This window comes from Stegodyphus dumicola, chromosome 8 (genome assembly GCF_044657685.1).
Source record: "Stegodyphus dumicola isolate Sdum_Otavi_A_Nest chromosome 8, ASM4465768v1".
In the NCBI taxonomy this organism is placed as follows: Eukaryota; Metazoa; Arthropoda; class Arachnida; order Araneae; family Eresidae; genus Stegodyphus; species Stegodyphus dumicola.
In genome coordinates this window covers 100,149,011-100,171,622 of record NC_140775.1, presented here as the reverse complement: position 1 = coordinate 100,171,622, position 22,612 = coordinate 100,149,011, and the positions used below count along the sequence as shown (strand labels likewise).

General features: G+C 28.8%; 1 protein-coding gene and 1 non-coding gene across 4 annotated transcripts in view; one reads left to right on the top strand and one right to left on the bottom strand.

Annotated features, from left to right (window-relative positions):
• Positions 1-1,900: 1,900 nt before the first annotated feature.
• Positions 1,901-1,988, top strand: TRNAY-GUA (transfer RNA tyrosine (anticodon GUA)). The gene is given in 2 exon segments: positions 1,901-1,937; positions 1,953-1,988. It is a non-coding gene; the product is annotated as a tRNA-Tyr (tRNA).
• Positions 1,989-10,672: 8,684 nt separating this feature from the next.
• The window catches only part of LOC118193997 (palmitoyltransferase ZDHHC3), a 42,727-nt gene continuing 30,787 nt past the window's right edge, over positions 10,673-22,612 (bottom strand). For all 3 annotated transcript variants that reach the window (XM_035365178.2, XM_035365172.2, XM_085822178.1), the window contains exons 5-6: positions 21,626-21,756; positions 10,673-15,582 (exon numbers count right to left, since the gene is read on the bottom strand). In XM_035365178.2, coding sequence (XP_035221069.1) covers positions 15,421-15,582; positions 21,626-21,756 — 293 coding nt within the window. In that variant the 3' untranslated portion in view covers positions 10,673-15,420. The remainder of the gene's footprint in view (positions 15,583-21,625; positions 21,757-22,612) is intronic.

Here is a 22,612-nt window from a genome sequence, read left to right as displayed (position 1 = left end):
TCATTCGTCTTTGAAAATTTCCGTCTGAGAAAAGATAATAAAAATTAGACAGAGGATTTCTGTGTAGAAAATTTAGACATGAAATAAGTTAAAAGCGATTATATCAACTATTAAATGAAGAATTAATAGTTTGACTTTCGGTTACTTACTAGTTTCGGGTTTTGGGGGGAAACCAAGAAAGTGTGGGCTCTCAGCTATAGCTTTTGTAGCTTATACGTAAATCCTGCACTGTTAACGATCCTAAACATACAATCCTAAATGTTCGCTTGTAGTCATTATACGGCTGTCTTGAAGTTATTAAAATTCTCCAGACTTAAATCCTATGGAACATTCATGGAGTGAATTGAAGAAAGAATTACGAAATATTATATTTTTTCGAAAGATTAGCTAAAAACAATTCTTTTATGGACGAATAAAACAAAATGGAACATTCTTACATAAAGAAATTTATTGAATCCATAAAATAATATAAGAAAGTGAAAAGCATAACTTAAGCTATAGGATATCAAATTATGTATTGAATGCCTTGTTATTTTGATGTTTTTATTAAATATAAACTATTTGCTCGAAGAATCTGAGTACTTATACGAAGAACTCTGAGTACTTACCTCAGAACTTTTTTAACATATTTTTTTAAACCACAAACGTATTGAAAACCCTTTTTTCAGAACAAGGTTTTAAAAAAGATGGTCAGTAGTCTAGGTGAAAGAATAGTTATATTGCTAGTATTTTTTAAACAGCTGGTACTTGCAAATAAAGGTGAAAAACACGTGTCCGAAAACAAGAGGTACAGTAAGTTAGTGGTGCCATCTAACGGTGAAAATATCAGTATTACTTACCTATGACATTTGATGACTATTCTTTTCGTATTAAATTATTACATATCATTATTCTCAGAAACGTCAGTCTTAACAGAAAGATTTGATAATGATCTTTCAGATATTTATAAAAACTAAATTTCGAAGTATTGCATTTTTAATTTTTTTAAGCAGTTGTTAATGATGCGGTTAAATAGAAATTAAAACTTGTTAAATAACATGCTATTTAAACCTGTTAGTGTCTATAATTTGAACTACAACATTACTTAAACTATGGTTTAAATATATTACTCTTAAATCTGTAGTTTATGTCAAAAAAGATGCAAAAATGGTTAGTGACAGGTTATGAAATGAAAATGTACCTATGAAGAAACACCTGCTTTTATAAATAAACTTGCTAATTAAATTAAATTAAAAAAACAAATCTGAGAAATATATATAGTAATTGTTTCTTAAATATGTATAAAAAGTGTATTTCTCAAGAATGTTTCAGTAATAATAAACTAATTAAAATTGCAAATAGGTTTAGTAGCCTTAATTTTTGTTTAATGCCATACAAATTGTTTCACACTTTTAAAATTATTTATTAACGCTATTTCAACTCAATAAATCAGATAATACTGACGAAGAACTTTATTATAATTGTTATCCATTCGAATGTATCAGTAGTATTTTAAATATTAATAATAAAATGTAATGGATTATCTAAAACTCACTTTTTTAAAGTGAGTTGTTTCCGATTGACTATAAAATAAAAAACGTATTTTAAAATTTTAGTTATTTTATAATGCTAATAGCAACAAAATGCCGAAGTTAATATCTATAAATTCTGTTTGAAAATGAAGATTAATACTTGGAAAGCATTGTATGCTCTCTGAAGAATACGATAAGATTCTTAGAGAATTACTATAGGCATGCTTTTAAACTATAGGCATATATTCATTCAAGTCGTTACTACTAGGTATATTAACTTTTAACTGAATTTATAGATTTAAAATGACATGAAAAATACATTTGATTCCCAGAAATTGAAAAGAAGGCGAGAAATGCTTTATTAGCCATTTGATGGGTAAGCTGACTGTCCGTCGATAGCTCAGTTGGCAGAGCGGTGGACTGTAGGTGTTAAAAGCAGGTATCCATAGGTCGCTGGTTCGACTCCGGCTCGACGGAATTGCGTTTTGGAAATCTTTTATACGTTAATCTTTGATTTCCAATTTTTAAATGTGTTCTTTATAAAAGACTGAGATCAGCCTTTTGAATTTCACTTTTTCATAATTTTGATGTAATTTGCTTTCATAATATTAAGGTTGAAATATCTTTCTAATTTTTTAATCCGATGCAAAGGGATTTTCTTTTTCTTTGCGTTTGCAGGTAACTTTTTCAAGTTTAAAACTAATATTTGCTCTTAAAAACTTCTTATTTTTTATCGTAAAACACACAGTTGGATACATGACGTTTTTAGATTCGTTTCTCTTTTTGTTTACAAATATGGAGTTTCGCATCTTTACCATTAAAGTAATCTTAATTTATTTATCCATTAAATGTTATTAAGTTTACCTGCTAAATTAAGAAATCAAATTTAAATAAAAAAAAAAAAATAAGAACTGAAAAAAAAAAAAAAAAAAAAAAAAACTATTATATTTATTATAATTAAATTGTAAAAAGGTAGTAAATTTACCTTTTGTGGCCGAAAAATTGTTGCTGATATTGGTCAACAGAAAAGAAATAACATTTTTCTTTGTCAAAAATAGAACTTTTCTCGAACTCAAAAGAACTTCAATTCTTTTGAGTTTCTTACACTTCTTGAATATAACTAATAACGCCTTTAAAAAGGTATATCAGGACAAGTCATAAGCATCAAGATATGTTTTTTGCATTTATAAAGCATAAAGAGGATATTTATTCACACAGTTTTTATGATACAGAGTTAAAGAAGGTAAGTGTAATCAGGGCCAGCATTAGCAATTTAAGTAGGCACTGGATGGCATAAATTAAGAACTGAAGAGATTGCACAGGAAGAGGCAAAAAGCCCAGCGCCGATCGTTATTATAATAATTAAAAAAAAAAAAAAAAAACTGAGCTTTGCAATAATGATAATGATAAAAACAAAATAAAAATCTAATTATCGTTGTGTAATTAGGGCTGAACTAAAACAAGTCGAGACCCTAAGCACAGCATTCTTTGAAGACTTTCACCATCTTCACGAAGGAAAACTTACGAACAATTATTTTTGGATCGCTTAAAATATGGAAGGCAAATTATTTAATTCTTTAAGACAAGGATTATTATATTCTACCTAAGGGGGGGGGAAGGTGTTCACCGAAATATTTTTTTAATGGATGGTCATATTTTCATGTTTAAATGAATCAGGCTTTGCGAGATCATTGTGCCTCAGGTGTCAAAATCGGGCTCTGGATTTAAATTGCGCCGGAGCCCGTTGGGAACGGGTTCCGGGACTTCTCAATTTTTGAGATAAATCGTAATTTTAGCCGGAGCGCACCGGTGCTTTAAATCAGAGGGCTGGGCATATCGTTTGTATAAATAAACCATTATCTCAGCAGAAAATTCATTTGATCTCGGAAATTTTATTTTAATAAAAAGCAAGTGTTAAAAATTCGATTATATCTTCTGAATACATGCCTGTCAAATTGAGGCTTCTGAAGAAAGAAACATTCGCATTCGTATGACAGACGGTTATTTTCCAGAAAGTGCTATGAATTTATCAAACTGGGTATATTTTTCGTTTCCAAAAGTACTAAAAGTGATCACCTTGGTCATGGCCGTCCACTGCTATTGACTTGCCACAGAAAGGTGCATTTGCAGACTTTTTTTTTGAACGATGTAAACAAATACGAGGCACGAATATTGTCATCTGTACGGAAATTTATGATTGTTCTCAGCTTACAGGTCAAGCCGTTCGGGGGGAACTTATCTTTCCTGCCACTTTCACTTGACAGAAAGAACTATATATCTTCAGGGAATTGTGATGGACTGTTCTCTCTTTGCTTTAATACTTACACATGTCCATTGAAATGTCCTTCCATACTCTCATACTATTTCTAGTTTTCTTTTTATACTTATTAGTAGGCGCTTTAACCGTTTTATTATCATTAGCTTTTATTGGTGTGCAAGGAAAAGAATAGCCTTTGTTTCTATCATCCCAGGGCTTAAATTCAGCTGGAGAACAACTGTGCTGTAAGCTTTTGAGTGAAATTGTAACTCTAGCCGGAGCTCCCAAAAAGACGAGGTCCAACATTTTGTTTTATTATTTAACTGTTTATTATTGGTTTAATAATTTATTAAATTTTCATTTACATCTTTGTATTTTGTTAAATTTTAATTATTTTATTAATCTATTTTTATACTTTTGGGGGCACCTTTTAAAGGGCTCCAGCACTTCTAATTTTAGTTAAATGAAGCCCTTTGTAAAAGCAATATCATCGTGAAAAATGAATGGAATATTTTCGGTTTCTCTTATATTATCTCAAGGCACATGGAAGTGCATGCATGCGTTTTGCTTCATAGAATTTCAATCAACATTTGAAAAGATTTGATAGCTAATAACAATTTGATCTAGCTTTACATTAAGTTAAAAAATGCAAAACTAAATATTCGTGGATAGCTCAGTTGGCAGAGCGGTGGACTGTAGTTAGTCGAAAGCAACTATCCATAGGTCACTGGTTCGACTCTGCCTCGTCGGAAGGTCATTTTAACTGTTCCAAATTTCATTGCAAACGTCCTTTTATTACTAGCAAATTGAGGTCACTATAAATAGTCCTGAAATTTATACAAAATCGATTTCAAATATTTATTCTTAAGAAGACAACACTTAAGGCATGCATTTGACTAACTGTGTCAACCAGTGAATGATGATTTTAATTTCATTGAAAACGTCCTTTTATTACTAGCAAATTGAGGTCACTATAAATAGTCCTGAAATTTATACAAAATCGATTTCAAATATTTATTCTTAAGAAGACAACACTTAAGGCATGCATTTGACTAACTGCGTCAACCAGTGAATGATGATTTTTGAAATCAAAATTTATTTACACCCAGGGCTACGTTATACACAAATAAAAATTCTGTATACACCGAATTATATGTTTAAAAAACTTCACTTACAGTATTTAAAGTATAGATTTGTTTGTTTGATCATTCCTTTAAATATTTCGTAATGCAAAAAGAAAGGTGGTTTATTTAATTATGGCAAAGCACACCAGGGCTATCTGCCTAAGGTGAGGGATGCCTTCGTGGAGGGCTTTCTATGGGAAACTGGCTCGTATACACGTTACACATGAGGAAAACCACGAAAACGCTCATGCAGCCAGCTCATCTGCGGGATTTGAACCTCGGACCGAACTACCAGTGTTCAGCGACTTTACCGCTCGGCCGCTGGTGGGCGCAAAAAGAAAGGAAAACTTAAAATTTATGAGATGAAGTTTTTTAATTCATAAAGTGTTTCTCAGCAATTAAGGAAATTTATTGCATTAATAAAACTTAAATTGACAAATTTCATTCATATACCCCAAATGATTTTCAGCATAATTTTTCTTTTTAAATTTTATTTATTCTGAATAGTCTTAATCTACTGTACACGTTTGTAGAACTTTTTGCGAACATTCACATAATGTTCAGTCATTTAATTTTGTTTTACATTCAATAACTTACTAAATTTATCCATATGATAATATGTACACATTAATTAATAATTTTACTTTCATCTGAAATTACTTTGATAAATTAAAAATTTCTCTTCCATATATAGGATTACCTCAATGTAAGAAATCAAGGAAATGACAAAATGAGATTAGCCAAGCATAAAATTTAGAATATCTAACGAATCTAATCTCACATTACAGAGTTTGATAACTCGAATCTTGCATTATAAAGTGAATTAAAGTTAGTTTGAAGTTTCGAAATGGTATCGCCGAGCAACGCAAAAATCTCCTGAAATATTCCAGACTGGTCTCGGAGGCATTCCAGAAACGTTAGATGAATGATTTGGCTACCATTTGCCAAACATGAACTATGAGATTAGTTTAATTAGTTATGGCAAAGCAACAGAGGGCTATCTTCCTAAAGGAAGAGATGCATTCATGGAGGACTTTCTAAGGAAACTGGCTCGCATACATGTTACACATGGGGAAAACCACGAAAGTGCCCATGCAGCCAGTCCGTTTGCCGGGATTCGTGGGTGGGTCATGAACTAAGAGGTCCAATTATGGAATAAAATCGAAATGTCTCTTCATATCCTACGACACAGGGTCATATCCTAAATTTACACAAAAGGAAACATCTTAACATCAAAAGTTTCTTAAAAAATATTAATCTTTGGGGATTACCTGTACATATATTTCAAAAGTTAATTGTATTAGTATGCGTTTTTAATTAGCGTAGCATATAAAATAATGAAATGTACATTATAAAAATTTAAAATTAATCGGAATAAGAGAATGAGAATCGCAGGCAGAGACTGCACAATCAAAGCTAGGACAAAAATTAAGCAGACTGCTGTTGCGTGCTTTGATTAAAGAGTTACCAACTATAATTTATACAATATTACTACTATATGTTACACAATTTAGAAGTGGTTTACTGTATATATATACATGTGGTAAAATGCATATATATACATGTGATTAATGCTGAAATCTAAATAATGGTAATGTCTTATGCGCCCAATATTCGGCGATATTTGCTAAATTATTCTATAAAAAGCAAGCTAGAATAGTGCTTTTGGATCAAATATACTGTTCACGAGAGAAAACTAAAATAAAATATAATTTCTAATAAATATAAAATAATAGCGAAAAATTTTAAAAATATCTTTGATACCAATTTCAAATTTTTCTGTACACAAAACTACATAATTTTTTTTTAATGTTTTGTTTAAAGAATAATGCCTACCAGTGGCCACTGAATATTGGGACTGCAGCCTGACTTCAAGTACGGGTAATCACGCTGCCTACTTAGTAGCTTTCTCATATGTAATATGAATACGAGTCAATTTAATTTGAAAAGTCTCTATGGAAGCATCCCTTCCCTGACAGATAGCTCTTCTGCGCTTTGCCAAGTTGTATTACTGCTGTTCCTACATTTCCTTTAGTTTTGGCATTATAATTTCTTAATCATTCATTTGATTACATTACTTAATTTTCATTATATATTCTTATTTGATGTCTTTTGTTTTACATTCCATACTTCCAGCTACATTTTATAAAAGCTCTTCTATTGGAGTCAGAAATTTAGCCCTGGCAAGATTCAACTGCCACTCAATGGGATAGTGGTTAGTTACTCTGACTACTGTACCGAAGGGCCCGGGTTTGAATAGATGCTATAAACATAGTCTAACATAAGAAAAGCTCTCGCCAGTTAATCTGCAGCTGTCTGTTGTCATAGGAACAAGCCTTGACCCATTTTCCGTAGGGGTGTCTCGAAGAAGAATGATAAACTCTTTCCCCCTCAGCCAACAGTCGGCAAAAACAAAATAACAATAAAGCAATCCTTGGTTCTCCCCTATTTGAAATATACTAGCCCTGTTGCTATAACGACCGCAACCCGCCAGATACTGTGGCGGGGACTGTTCTTCTCGTACACAGACAGTATAGTGTCTTTGTCCCATGTTTATGTGGCGAGCTGAAAGTCCTCTCGTGTGATTTGGTAGTAGCGGAAAAGGGGTTGAGATCCTAAGACTAGCCCCCAGGAGTGAAACTGGGGAATATCATACTGCTATCTATTGGGTCAGTCCATAAATTCGTGCGCATTTTTTTGGTAAATTTTTAAACAATATAAAAAAAAAACAATTTAACATTTTAGTCAATTATATATTTTCCTCCATTATCTACAATGTCTTGCCATCTTACAGGCAGCTTTTTTATGCCATTGCTGTAGAAAGACTCTGGTTATGATGCAAAAAAACCTTGAAAGTTCATTGTGTACATCCTGTTTAGAATTTAATTTTTTTTTTTTTTTTTTCTCCAGTAAAAAATTTTGTAAGGCACGAAATAAGTGAAAATCACTTGGGGCAACATCTGGAGAGTAAGCACGATGTGGCAAAAGCTCCCAATTAAATTCATTAATTTTTTGCAGCGTTGTTCGAGCCGTATGCGGTCTAGTGTTGTTATGATGAAACCTTTCTTGGTATTCACCAATTGTGGGCATTTTCTGATCAATTCCGAGTTTAGACAGCAAAGTTGTTCAATTTAAACTTCTGAATTAATCGTTTGATTTGGTTCTAACAGTTCAAAACGTCCTGAATGGGGTTCATCATCAATACTGCTTTTTCCAACTTTAAATTTTTTAAACCATTTCTGGGCAGACTTTACACTAATAGTGTGTTCACTATGTACACTATTAATTTTTATCACTGCAAACATGGCAGATTCACCAGATGAAAATAAAAAATGTAGCACAGCACATTTATACTGATTATCTATATTCATCTTCTATGGGTACTAAAATGTGTTCAATATTTACAAAAGTTGTGATGAACTGAATATGTTAGTCAAACGATGACAAGTTTCAACAGGATCAAAATTGTATTGTTTTAGTAAATGCATCATAGTGAATTCCCCGCATACTCTTAATGCGCACAATCTTATGGACTGACCAGATATATGGTGTCAAAAGCTCTTGCCAACAACAGACGCAATCTTGTACTCCTTGCCACAATAAAATTTGTCTTATTCTGGTTAGGTCAGACAAGTGAGATTAGTCACAACAACACACAAGACTCAGCCAGTTCCTCAAAAACACTTCTTAAAAAAAAATTTTATGGATCAATTATTGAACACTGAATTGCAGTTATCTAGGCAATTTATAGCAAAAACCTGGATTTGCATTAGACCAACATTTTTTACAGCAGACTGTAGACTAAAGTAGAATGAAAAAGAAAGACTTGCAATAAAATAATTAGAACAAATCTATTGTATTGTGCGGTTTAGTTTTACTTCTATAATTATTATAATCCACATATTTTTCTGCATGAAGAAAGCATGCATATAAGGAGGGGGGGAGAACTGTAGAACCTACATATAAATTTTTAAATAACTACTTTTAGAAGGGGGGAGTGAATGTTGAATCAGTTATTAGGACAGCTAACCAGTTATTAAATTATTTGAATCTAACTCCAGCTGCAACTAACATAATTTTACCTATTTTTACAATATTTATACAGAAATATAATAACTAACATATTACCTACTCTTTATAATGAAAAAAATATATATATAACTTACAGGGAAATACCAATATAGAGAACTGATGCCCACTTAAAAAATCAGCTGCTCTGGCACCATCACAAAAATGAGCATTTCAGGCAGAGATGACATAATACTTATTTAAAAGAGTTATTTTTATACAAAACTAATTAATCCTTAAAAATCACTTCACCAAATTAATTCATCTTCAAAAAATAGGTAGCATTCTCCTCACCATTTTCGATCTATAATCAAAATCAATCTGCATTTATAAATGTGTTACCTTCTCCACATTTCATTTGTAACTATAAGATTTTGTTTAGACAGGTTCATCCCAATATGCTTTTGTTCATTCCCTAACATTCATATGTATATCATATATTTTGATTTGACATTATATACTATGTAACACTTATTACCCTTCATGGATAATAATAATGTCTGATTACTCAGCCCCAATGATGAAAGTCTGGAACTTACAGAACAATTTAGAAAGTCCTGGTATTTCTGAAGATGAAAATACTGATGATAATAATCTTGTTCTGGAACAACTATTAACTATGTTTAACCATGTTTTTTCAATGTTATCCATTGAAAAAAAATAGTTATCCACTTTCATGATTCTCATATACAATAGCTCCAGGTATAAAAAATATAATGCAGTAAAGACAGTGTGTCATCAGTAAAGCTGTCAAAATATTCTATTTATTAATTAGGGAGGATTTAGTTCATTTCCTGCCACTAACAGCCTGGCTTCAATTCACACTGTACTGTGGTATCTAGTACCTTTCACTCATTTTCCCCAAAATCTCTTTTAATACAATAAGTAAATAAGGAGCTTTATGCAGCAATCAAAAAGATGATAAGTATTTTTTACTATATTTAAAGTTGATTTTTTTTTTTTTTTTTTTTTTTTTTTAAAACTTCTGATGGTGATTTATAATTTCAGTATGACTCATGTGAATGTCTTCAGTAGAATGACTCCTCAAAACTGGCACTGAATGGTATGCTAGTGAATTAGCTTCAAAAAGTTTTACGTCAAAGTAATCACTAGATATAAAGATAAATCACATATAATTATAATCAAGATTAAATTCATATAGCAGCCTTCTAATGACTTTAGAAGATGAGGATAATCAATATATTTTTAATAAACACCTTGTTTGAATTCAGCCCTTAATGGTTTAAACTATTTTGGCTTTTACATTTCTTAAAATTACAATAATAAATGCCTATATTCTTGATTAAGTTCCAATTAAGCTACTGTTTTTCAAGAATATTTATACAGATGAATATGACTGTTAATATTCCATTTCTGGCTTTTAAATAACCAGGATTATATTGGAGTCACCAGATTTTCATCTAATTCACTAATTTAGATTTCTTGAATGGATATTTTAAATGCAAGATAATCTTACTTCATAAATAAATTTAACTTTACTTCATGAAGGGAGGGACATAGTTTTCTTATTTCTAAGAAAAATCATGCCTAATAAACTTTTCTAGTTGCATCATTTTAATAAAAATGAAATCCATTATTGTGGGGGGGATTAGCAAAGTGAAAATAAATAAGAAGCTTTTATTTATTTTAAGAATGTAACTTTAAATTCCCGAGAAATATGGAACACTATAATGCAAAAATAATTTAAGCAATTTGTTTTTTAAAAGTTTATTTTTTTATTAATGACAAACTAAACATATTTATTACTCTTATTTTCCTTAGAACAGCATACTACAGCAATAAGGCTAGCCATATACTTTACATGCAATGTTAAGATAAATATTACATGCAGAGTATTCATATATACATTTAATATCAATTTACATAAAAAACATTAATGCTATAAAAATTATCACCGTAAAATTTGAAAAAAGTGTAAATATTACAAAACATGAAAGCTCAATAATTTGTCACTAAATTGCATAAGTTATCATGTAAAAAAAAATAAATATGATGAGAGAAAACAAATTGACAAAACAATGTAAAATTACCACAAATGAATTAAATTATCTACAGAATTAAATAATTTATTACATATTTATGAAGCAAAAACAATTTTCAACAAAAATTAAAACAAAGTCATATAGACTGAATGCATTTATTTTGGTTCTCTCAAATTAAATGAATTTCACAAAGCTACAACCTAAGGTGACCACTATTTCCTATGTGTACATATAATGTTTCAAAGGAATTTTGTACAGTTTCACTATAATTACAACTCAATAAAAATTTTATAAAATGCTTTCCTTCATAATAAAATAAAAAAAATAAAAACATGTTCTTGCTACTAAAAACACATGCATAAAAAAATACATTTCATTTTTTTTCATGTCATCTAATATAATTTAAAAATATCGTTTTTAATCCACTTTTATTATTTACTTTAACACAGAAAATATCAGCAGTGTATATTACATTAAGAAATACTTCAAATTATTATCAAGTTTCTTCACTAATATAACAAACTTTCTTTCCAATTAAAAAACATTAGAAAACTGAAGAAGCGATGATAACAATGAATAATAAAAATATTGCAGAATATTACACAGAAACTTGGGATTTAATTCTAGAAAACTAAATCAAATGAAATTTTTTTAATGAGTGAAACTTTCTTTGACGATAAAATCACGAAAGCTAAATTTCTGCAATTCAGTCATAATTATTATTACTAGGAAGTTGCAGCCAAAGCAAAATTTATAAGTTCTATGTACCCCTGAAAAGGAAATGTATAAAAACATTTCAGTATGAATAAAATTAGTTCATTTTTTTCAATCAATAACCGTTTTGTAAATAAATTTTTCATTGCCAAACCAGGAAACAAAAAAACTTTTCACCCTTCAGGTTAATTCATATGACGTCGTCATTTTAATTTAATGTAATATAACATTTTCTCAGCATCAATAAAAGAACTACATGTCATTTATACTAACCTGAAACAAAAAAGTTGCTAACAGCAGCTACTTATTTAAAATGCTGACTCTATTAAGGAAAAACTGTCAACATATAATGGCATCACATGCAATTATGTGCTTTCTTCATATTATTATTGCAGTGTAAACATTAATATCAGTAAAAATTTGCAAGCTCAATGATAATTATTATAATAAATTTTTTTCTTCAGAAAAATAAAGAGTTACAATAAAGAGAAGAAATATTCATAATATCAAACATGATCAGCATAAAATTTAACAAAATTTTTCAGTATTAAGTGAGCATGATAATGACTTAAAAAAAAAGTTAAGAATGGATACTGAAAGGGAACTGTAAATAAATAAAATGTAAAATAAAGCATGACATTTTCTGTCTTTCTTTCCTTTTCTTTTTTTCTTTCTTTTTTTTTTCTTTCTTTCTTTCTTTCTTTCTTTCTTTCTTTCTTTTTTTTTTTTTTTTTATTATTTAAAGAGGACTACCTATTAGAACTAGTTCATTTTAAATCAAACACAAAAAGAGCTGCAGGAATTATAATTTCTCTTCATGTAATTTGTGGTAAAATAATATACTTAGAAATTAAAAGTATAAATTATAATCATATGCAAAAAGAAAATAAAGCAACAGTTTGACAATTCATTTCAAAGAAATTGTATACATTATTCTAAAAGTTTCAGCCTTAGCGGGAGGGAACCTATTTAGGGACATTAAATAAAAATTTCAAATATAAAAATGGCCTTTATTTCCCCCTTTACAGAAATGCTATTTTGCAACAATTCTTTTAAATGCATCTACTTACAGAGATTTAATACATTAATAACATTTCTGATTAATGTATTTCCATATTTCAAGAACATCCTTCATATATATTAAATGTATACACAAGTAAAAAGATACAAGTAACACCCTTTTTTTCCCATTAAGATTAAGACAGATGTAAAATTTATGTTTCTGAAAATATAAATTTATAAATAACATTGCTGTTTTATAAATAACTATTTGAATATATACTTTGGAAAATTTGGCAGAATTTATTCCACAATGCATACTTTAGTTCATACTTTTTAATGCATAATAATTTATTACATTGGTTTCATTTACTAAAAATGGCACTTTATAAAAGGGGAGTAAAAATTTTCATTAATTAAATTTTATGATCTTTACAATGACTTTCATATTCAAGAAAATATAAAAATAGAAACGCTTTCTTATAGCATCAGATAAAAAGCAATGCTATAACAGTGAAAATAAAATTACATATATTTTACCCATTAGTTAAATTAAAAATGAATATAAAATTATTATATATTTTTATCATTTACAAACTTTTATATATATATTTGTATGACATTCTGCATTTATAAAATATTAATGTTTGTAACCTTTAGTATTAGTTATACATATTTTATAAAATAGCTAAAATAAATAAGTATAGCCACTACAAAAAGGAAGGTAATTTATTTTGGAAAAAAGCATTCAAAAGGAGTAAAATGGTTTATAATTTTTATTAAAGAAAAATTCTGAAATTATTATAGTCATATATTAAAAACCTAGGAATAATATACACAAATGTCTAGCATGCAAATGCATTCATTATTTTTTTAACTATTGAACAGATCCCATTCTCAATAAACTAAATGAATAAATAATATCATTATACAAAATTATTAATAACAAAAAAGTGTCAGTTCAGTTCATTTTTACGAACTTTTTAGAAGAGTGAAACTTTTCACTAAGATGAAGCCACAGGAAAAAGATACATATAAATTATAACTCAATTTTGAGATAAAAATTCATTTTTTATTTATAACAAAACAAATATTTCAACATTATTCAATAAAAATGTCAGGAATTATCATATTTTCATCAGAAGGGTGTAAGATTAATATTTATATATAAAGACAGCCAGATTTAATAGACAGTGGTACCTTTGTATATGTCAGCTTTAAAATATACCCAGCTTGGTATATATCCTGTTTGGACATAACAATTTTTGTTTGGTATATGATATTTGTTTGGAATATGACTCGAATTCGAAGAGTCATGACTGTAAGCACTACACTTGTTTACCTCTTTCCAGATAATAGCGTGATTGCCTACAAGTGTCAGTACACCTGTTGTTACAATTGAATACACAACCTGGGCTATAACTTTGAATTTTCAGTGATTTCATGTTTTTTACATAAATATTTTGAAAATTCATTAACAGTGAATTTTAATAAAGTTGATGAGAAGTGTTGAGCAATGAAGAAAATTGTTAGGATCAACATAAGGGTGGATTTTTTTTTTCTTTTCTTTCTTTTTTTTTTTTTTTTTTTTTTTTTTTTTTGAAAAGGATAAAGATGGATGCAAATCCTAGACTAGGCTACGGCAAGAACTCAAAGTGATTTAAATTTGCTTTATAACACATGAATCGGTTTATTCAATTATTTATATCATGATCTTAATGCAAAATATATTAATTTTTAATTACATATTCTAAATTTTACATTCTTTGGTGAATTTCATTTTGTAATTTTCATATGCTTTTATATTCAGAAAATTCTAATTTTTAAATATAACGAAAATAAAATTATTTGCATTACATATTTTTCACTTCCTGTTCCAAAATGGGATTAACAACTCTACATGTTGCTATAAAGAAAAATCGTATATAATTATGATTAAGCTTAAATTCATACAGCACTCTTCTAATGACTGATGAGAATAATCAATATTTTTTTTTAATGAACACCATGTTTGAATTTGACCTTTAATGCTTCAAACTATTTTAGCTTTTAAATTTCATTAAATTACAATAATAAATGCCTATAACTTTGAATGCGTTTCAGTTAAGATACCACTGCATAATAAAGAGCTTTTCATAAGCACAGAAACTAATTATTAAATGCTAACACAGAAACAAATAATTAAATGTGATAAAGAGAAAAAATAACTTTAAAGGATGCTTAAATATGATGTATTTCACGTTTCAAAACAAATTAATAGAATAAAATATCATACATACTAAAGAAAGTATCAAAATATTGCCAATTGGTGTTTTAAAATGAAAACTAAATTGACTAAATTCCTCTGTCAAAGCTATCTGGACATAAAAACTATAAAAAGATGGAATGGAATTTTTATCATAAAAATCATGAAATAAAGGTAAAGTTACAATGATTCACTTTTGGACGGTAATAGGTGAATAACCACCAATTTTCCATTATAGCTTTGCCTCTATTAGAAGTGCAATACAATGAGGTTATTAGACTTACCTCCCCTTTATTGTACATGAAATTCTTCAAAAGAAATTTAGTTTTTTAATTTATTTTAATTATCATAAAATGCAGTTACAAAGTAAATTTCCTTAAAATACATTTTAATAATTTCTATTTAAAAATTCTATAAATTTATGTATAACAAAAATATCATTCCTCTTTACTATACACTATATGCACCACAGGCAAAGCACAAATTCCTTGCATATCTGCTATACAGCATGAAGATAGCCATCAAGTTTATTGAAATTCATAGAAGGTCCACTGAATGGAGAAAACCAAACTAATGAAAATCTTCCAAATACTGAACGTAGACTACGCCAAGGTGATCTTTTCTGCCATCGAACAGATTCTTTTTTCAGTTGTTCAATACCCTAAAATAAAATATGTCAATAAATTTCATTCCAAATTGGACTGGCTGCTTTTTAAACAGGTTTGGATATTATTTTTAATAAAGCAATTTATGTTTTACCTATCTTATGCATTTAAAACAATATTTTAAAAAGTTTCTTTTTTTTTTATTACCATGCAATTACAAGGCCTCTATAGTATTTATATAGATTTTAGATTACATAAACTAATATACCTGAACAGGAGAATCTACCATAGTTGCAATAAAGGATATAAAATGATTGAACATACTTTAGATAAGATAAAATTGATGCAATAACAAAAATTAAATAAAAAATACCATCTAACACTTTAAAAGAAAAGTTTACCATTAAATATTAAAAAAACTATAGATGATCATGAAAAAGATCATACACCAGTTAAGTATCACACATTAAAATTACCTTCAAATGTTAAAAAAACATCATTTGGACATAACATGAATTAAAAGCATTTTAACTTACATCCATTAAATAGAGCATCAAAAAAGTAAAATAAAGCTTTAAACTTTCAGTACATTTATTCCTTTTTAAATTGCTGTTTTATAAATCAATAACAATTATTAAATTTGAACTGGATATATGTGTGGGCATATAGAAGATAAAGATCTTATGTTTCAGTGACAACACTTCTCGAGACACAAAGATTATCAATGCTTTTTTCCAGATTCTTTCTGCTCTTCATTCTTTAGTTTCTGAAGCATAGTCATGCGTCAGGATTTTTTACTGCAAAGATGTGATTTTACATGCTAACTTGATAGATGAGAGAGAATAAAAAAAGGTACATCTACAGTACTATAGTACTGGATATATATATAATATATATGTATATATTAATTTATGTTCCTTGGGGATGTTATATAAAAAACTTTATTTGGCAGCTTTAGTGCAAATATTAGGCCTTTTAAATTATTCATAATTATACACATATATTATACATAGTGTTAAGAATTTTGTATTTAGATAGCTAATTTTAGCAGAATTATAATAAAAATTGTTTAATTTCCCTGTGGACTGCAGCACGCGATAAATTTTAAGAGAAAGCTACGCTGAAAAAAGCAAAAATATATGAGCATGTGCATTTAACATTGAATAAATGGATATCTCTTTCATTGGTATTGAAACTGAATATATGTAATTGACTACTGTATTAGCTGTAACCGTAATTCCATCCTCTCGTCGGTTTCCAGAAATCTGGAGAAGAAAAGAAACTATAGAAGTGTCTTGCGACTGACTGAAAGCTTTAAAAAGCCGGAGAGAGACATCTCAGCTCAGTTGCTTAGTTAGCTGCTGTTGTTATTGTTGATAAGCTTTCTCTGCGCTTTGTGTTCTATTTAACATTCTTAGTACTTTAAACTACTGATTATAACTGTGTGATATTGTGAACATATTTCTGAGCTAAATTACACCATTCTATTGTATTTCTTTTGATAAGAATAAATTTGATTTACCTTTTATCGGACATGTGTATTCAATCTGTTATGAACCCATACACACACAACAATAGTATCACAATTTTTTTTATTACAGTGTTCTCATTTTATTTCTAGTAGATTTTGTATTTCTATATTTTAATTTCAATTTTTCTCAATTTTAATCTTACATTATGTGAAAAAAAATATACTTATTTACTTTATTATTCAAATTTCGGATTTTCTTCATTTGGATGTTTTTAATATTGTTCACTACCAGATTGCTTCTTTGTTCTCTGAGTAAGTTTTAAATTCAGGTTTTCAGTTTATTACCCCAAAGGACTATTAATTTTGTTTTGACATTTTGCATTGGAAACTTTACAAATCTGAATCACTTTCTAAATTGTTGCCACCAAATATTATCGCCCTGTACTATATTTAAATAAATTAAATAATGAAGAATCTGCATAAATGTAAGTTTCTTGCATTGTGATAAAACAACGGTACCTAAAGCCATCAAATTTTGAGAAATGTACGTCTCCACCTGAGTATGCGCACCTGGAAGCCCAAATTTGAAATTTGTTTTATTATCTATTTCATATTTTCTAAAGCATTTATGAGTTTTTGATTAAGAAACTCAACGATTTCAAAGAAAGCAATGGCAACACTATATGGGGGGAAAACAATTTCTCTCCAGTGCACGAGAATGTGTATTAGAAATTCTAGACATATGCTCTTTTTAAATTATTTTGTGATATTACTGCTGAATTGAATTTTATGGTTAAGTGTGAAGAACATGATATTTAATATATAAAGGTAACACACCAAACGTTAAAAAAAAACGCCCCTTTGGGCGTAATGTAAAATCTGAAAGCTTTCAGATTTTTTATTACAGTTTGCTTAATCAAATACCATTTATTGCATACTTCATCTTAAATCGCTATATTAAGTGTTCATCAGGGAGGACTTCCAAATTTTTAAAAAAACCTTTATAATTAAATACTTTAGAAAGTTCATCAGTTAATTCTGGATACAGAAATGCAGTTTTTTTCTAGTGAAAGAGGGAATTGTAATTGAGTCTGCAGTATCCCCCTCTTGATAACATTTTGTCAGATTTGATTGAATTCTTCTTCTTTTATATATATATATATATATATATTGGTTTTCACACTTTTTTCTGGTTTTTATAATTTTTAGATTTTAGTTTCGCATTTCTTTAATTTTTTGCATATTTATAGGATATTTTGAAATTTATTCGTATTTAATTTCACTTCTTTTGATCATTGCGTAAAATTGTTTCTAAATTTCTTACTTTTTGTCAACAAACACACATATATATGTCATGATTCCAGAAGCAAAAAAGAGGAATTAGCTTGCAGTCGTTGTAGCTGAGCTTACTGATGAAGACAAGACATGAACTTGACGAATTTCTAGTATTTATTTCCACACATATAAAATCATCTCTATAGATGTTTATCCAATCATAATGAAATTAGTGACATTTCTATGATTTAGTCATAATGAAATACAATAAATTTCTATGTATATTGATTCTTAAAAATAAGACGCAGGCAGTTTAGACGGGGAAGCAAAGCAAAGAGCTATTAGCACAGTACAAGTTAGCAGAAAAAGTCACAGAATTAATGTAGTTAGCTAGTCAGATGTTTTATACCAAAGTAGGTGCAATTCTAGTAATAAGCTATGATTGATCAACATTACTTTTAGTTACCTTTTTCCACCAGTGTTATGTAACGTCAAAAAATCTTGAATTTGGCAGAACAGATGAATTTAGGGGGACCTGCTGATAAGAATTTTTAAGTGCATGAAACAAACTTGGAAAAATTAGTGTAGAATATGATAAACAAATAGTGTTTTTGAGTGTTTTGTAGATCTAACGCATGAAAATATGAGTAATTCAAGAAACTGAATTATCATAAGTAGTATGGAATTATGTTAACTAATTTTCAAATTTACGAATCATATGCTCAAATAAACTTTGAAGGCTCCCGCTTTTTTCCCCATATATAATAGTTCTTTTTTTTAATATATCATGGAGTGTGGTTAATTTTTTTATAAATGGAATGTTTTAGTTCAGTTAAATAAGGCCAGCTGCCTTTAAAACAAGGAATGGAGGCCTTTATAAATAACTGCCGCGAGCATCCCTTAACCATTGGTGAAAAATTCATACACTAATTCGTTATTGGATTTGCCCATAATATGGAAATGTTTTTATTAAGAGAAAGTTGTAAGGTCTTCCAGTTCATACAAAATTAGTAAATTAGAAATTCCAGTAATAATAGTATATTATTTCAAATGAAAAATTAATTACATTATAATATTTTGAAATTTTTCACAATTTTGTAATGTTAATGAATGCATTTGAAATTTTTATATTTGGAAAGTTTTCCCTAAATGGATATAATTATGAAATTTATTTTCTTTTTTTATATTCACAAAATTATATGCTCCATATTATTATTGTAGGGAAGTGTTGAATTTAATATATCTTTAATTTTTGAATATTTGTTTTTCACTTCATTTAACTAGTTTGAAGATTTTTATGGCTATAACTCATAAATGCAAATTTTGATAATTGTACAATACTAGAGGCCAGTTACCTTTATTAAGGAATGGAGGCTTCTATGTGTAATTGTATTTAAGCATCCCACAGCCATCAGCAAGTTGTGCTGATTTGCATTACAGGGGATTTTGCCCATTTTTATCAAGTTTATTTTGCTATTGTTTTGAATTTTGTTACATACTATGTATTAAGTTCTAAATTCCATTTTACATTACTTTACAAATAAGAAATTATGGATTATTTTATACGTGTTGAATAATTAATTCAAATTTCATGAATCTATAAAAGAAAATTTGGTTTTATATTGGCAACATCAACTTTTATGAAAGACTTTCAAAGCAAAGGACTGCAAAATATTATGATTATGATATTGAAGCAAAGATTTTACGGAACTGTGAACATTTCCAGTATTTTCTTGAAAAAAATTACGTCATTCTTTCAGTCATTTTACAGAAAAATGAACTTGCAGACACTTTCAATTTGCATTTATCATTAAAAATATTTACAAGATTTAATTTTAAAACATGATTTAGATCAAAATTCTGTGATTTTTTTTTTTTTCCATAATTGTATTTTTCTTTGTTTCATTACTACTGTAATGCTTTCTTCTTAAAAGGCTTTTCTCTCACCAAGCCTTTTTTTCTTTGAAGGGGGAGGGGATTTGTAAGATGAAAAATATGTAAATCAAAGTATAATTTAAACTAATGGGTCACCCTTTAATTATCCCTCTCTGTTTTAAAAAGCGTAATAACTTCTCTGAATTGTGCCATTTCTAGATCTTTCCATTTTGCATGGCCTGTGCAGCATTGATGACATAATAATATTGGGAACTGAAACTCTTAACTAAACCAAAACCTTCCTCTTGAACTTTCATATTAAACCCTGGATAACTACACACTTCAGCTTCTCTCTGCGCTCTGCTTGGATGTAATTTCGCTGTGCTCAACAATATAAAAAGTGTAAATGTTCTGTAAAAAGGCACGAATAGAGTGCCAAGTGATTGTGGTCACAAATGTCAACTGGAAAATAAAAACGGAATTAAAACCGCCTTGACTGACAAGTTTCTTAGATATTATGAACTCAACATATTAGCATACTGCACAATCAATCAGATTTCCTCCTCTTCAATATGGATCTACGATCTATCCTATCTAGCTTTTACACATCGAAACTGCTCCGTCTTTTCTTGCTATTACTACATATATATATATATATATATATATATATAATATGGATCTACGATCTATCCTATCTAGCTATTATGCATCGATGCCTTTTCTTGTTTATTACATACACACACACACATATATGTTTGATACAGCAAATAGCAGTTAAAAAAAAAGGGTGCAAAGCTAGATGTCATAGCAATCCCATATACAAAATTGATTAGCCATGCAAGACATATAAATACGCACGTATGTACAAATGTCACATCTTTTTTGGAAAAAAAAAAAAGTTCTTTATTCTGCCCATACAAAAATCATCCAAACGGACTTGGAAATAGAATTCATATTTCCATTGAAATATGAATACCCAAAAGTTTTCGTTAATACACTACTTCCTTTACTTTGTACAAGGAAGGAAAAACACATCTTTCATCAAACTACGCAATAAACAGTGAAACTTCGATCAAAGTTTCCATGCATATTTATGCTTATTGTTGAGACTATCAATGAAAGCACTTCAAGATTGCTGTATTTCAACTTATTATAGCCCATTGTTACTAGGCAAATATTTTGAAATTTATCAACTACTTATTTCTTTGACATTTTCTTTAGTGTCTGCAGTTTGCTGTTATTTTAAAACACTTTTTAAAAGAACAATGGTGAACTGAAAATACAGAGTGAAAACTGCATTTATCTAAGGAATAGTAACGCAAATGATAAACAGTATAAATTAATAATTTAACCTATATTTAACAGTTCAAAAGTTTATACTTTTAACACAAAATTTTAAAGAATCATCTTTAATATTTTAATCAGCAATGCACATTTAATAAACAATTTGATCAGCTTGTAATTATGATAATACCTACCGTTTCATCATTCCAGATAGCTTGAACTTGAGTACCAAACATCACACAGGTAAAAATTGCAAAAAGTAATGCTTCAAAGATGAGTAAAATTAGTAAGATTACTGTAGCTGGGGGAGATTTGCTAGAGCATTCTGAATGAGAAAATCATAATCTAATTAATTAATTTAAAACATATATAGAAAATAATCTAAGCCAAAAACACAGATAAAATATCAAAGAATTAATTTTAACTAAACTATCATAAAGAATCATACTGAGTAACATGACTAAACAAAAACTGCTGCACGCATATACTAGGTACCTTCAAATTTACAGCATCTTGCCTTTTAATTTATTCATCATTTCTTTTCATATTTACTTACTTCATAATTTTAACCTAAAGCACAAATTAGTGCTTTATGATGAGCGTTCATTATCAAGAACATATTCTGCAGCAAGACAATAAAGAAAATGTTTGCTTAAAATATACAGATAATATTAGTTCTCAACCTTTGAGTGGCTAAGCATACACAAAAAAATTATCAGTGTGACCAAAAAAAGTTATAATAAATGTTGATTAAACAAAATCAAAATATTCAGTAAATTTAAATTTTAAATTGAATAAAAAGATAAGTATTTACAAGAATTTTTTATGTCAGAGTTATGAAAAAATGGGAACAAAAATAATGCAATGAATTTTAAGTACATCACATCATTTTAAGTCCCACATCAGTCATACAGCTTTGTATCTTATGCATTGCGGCATGTAGCTATCCCACTTCCCTGCTCTGTCTGTCTGTAGCATATAAAATAAATAGCACTCAACCATATTTTTAGTATTGAATGAATCATCAAGCGAGTTGCATAGCTTTTTTTTTCTTCATAATTATGGCATTCAAACCAATATGAGGGTGGGGTGAAAATGAACGCTTCGCTAAAGAAGTATCTCAGTCAGACTGAAGAGAGGATATATGTAACAGAAGTTTACTTTATAGGAACTATTCATCC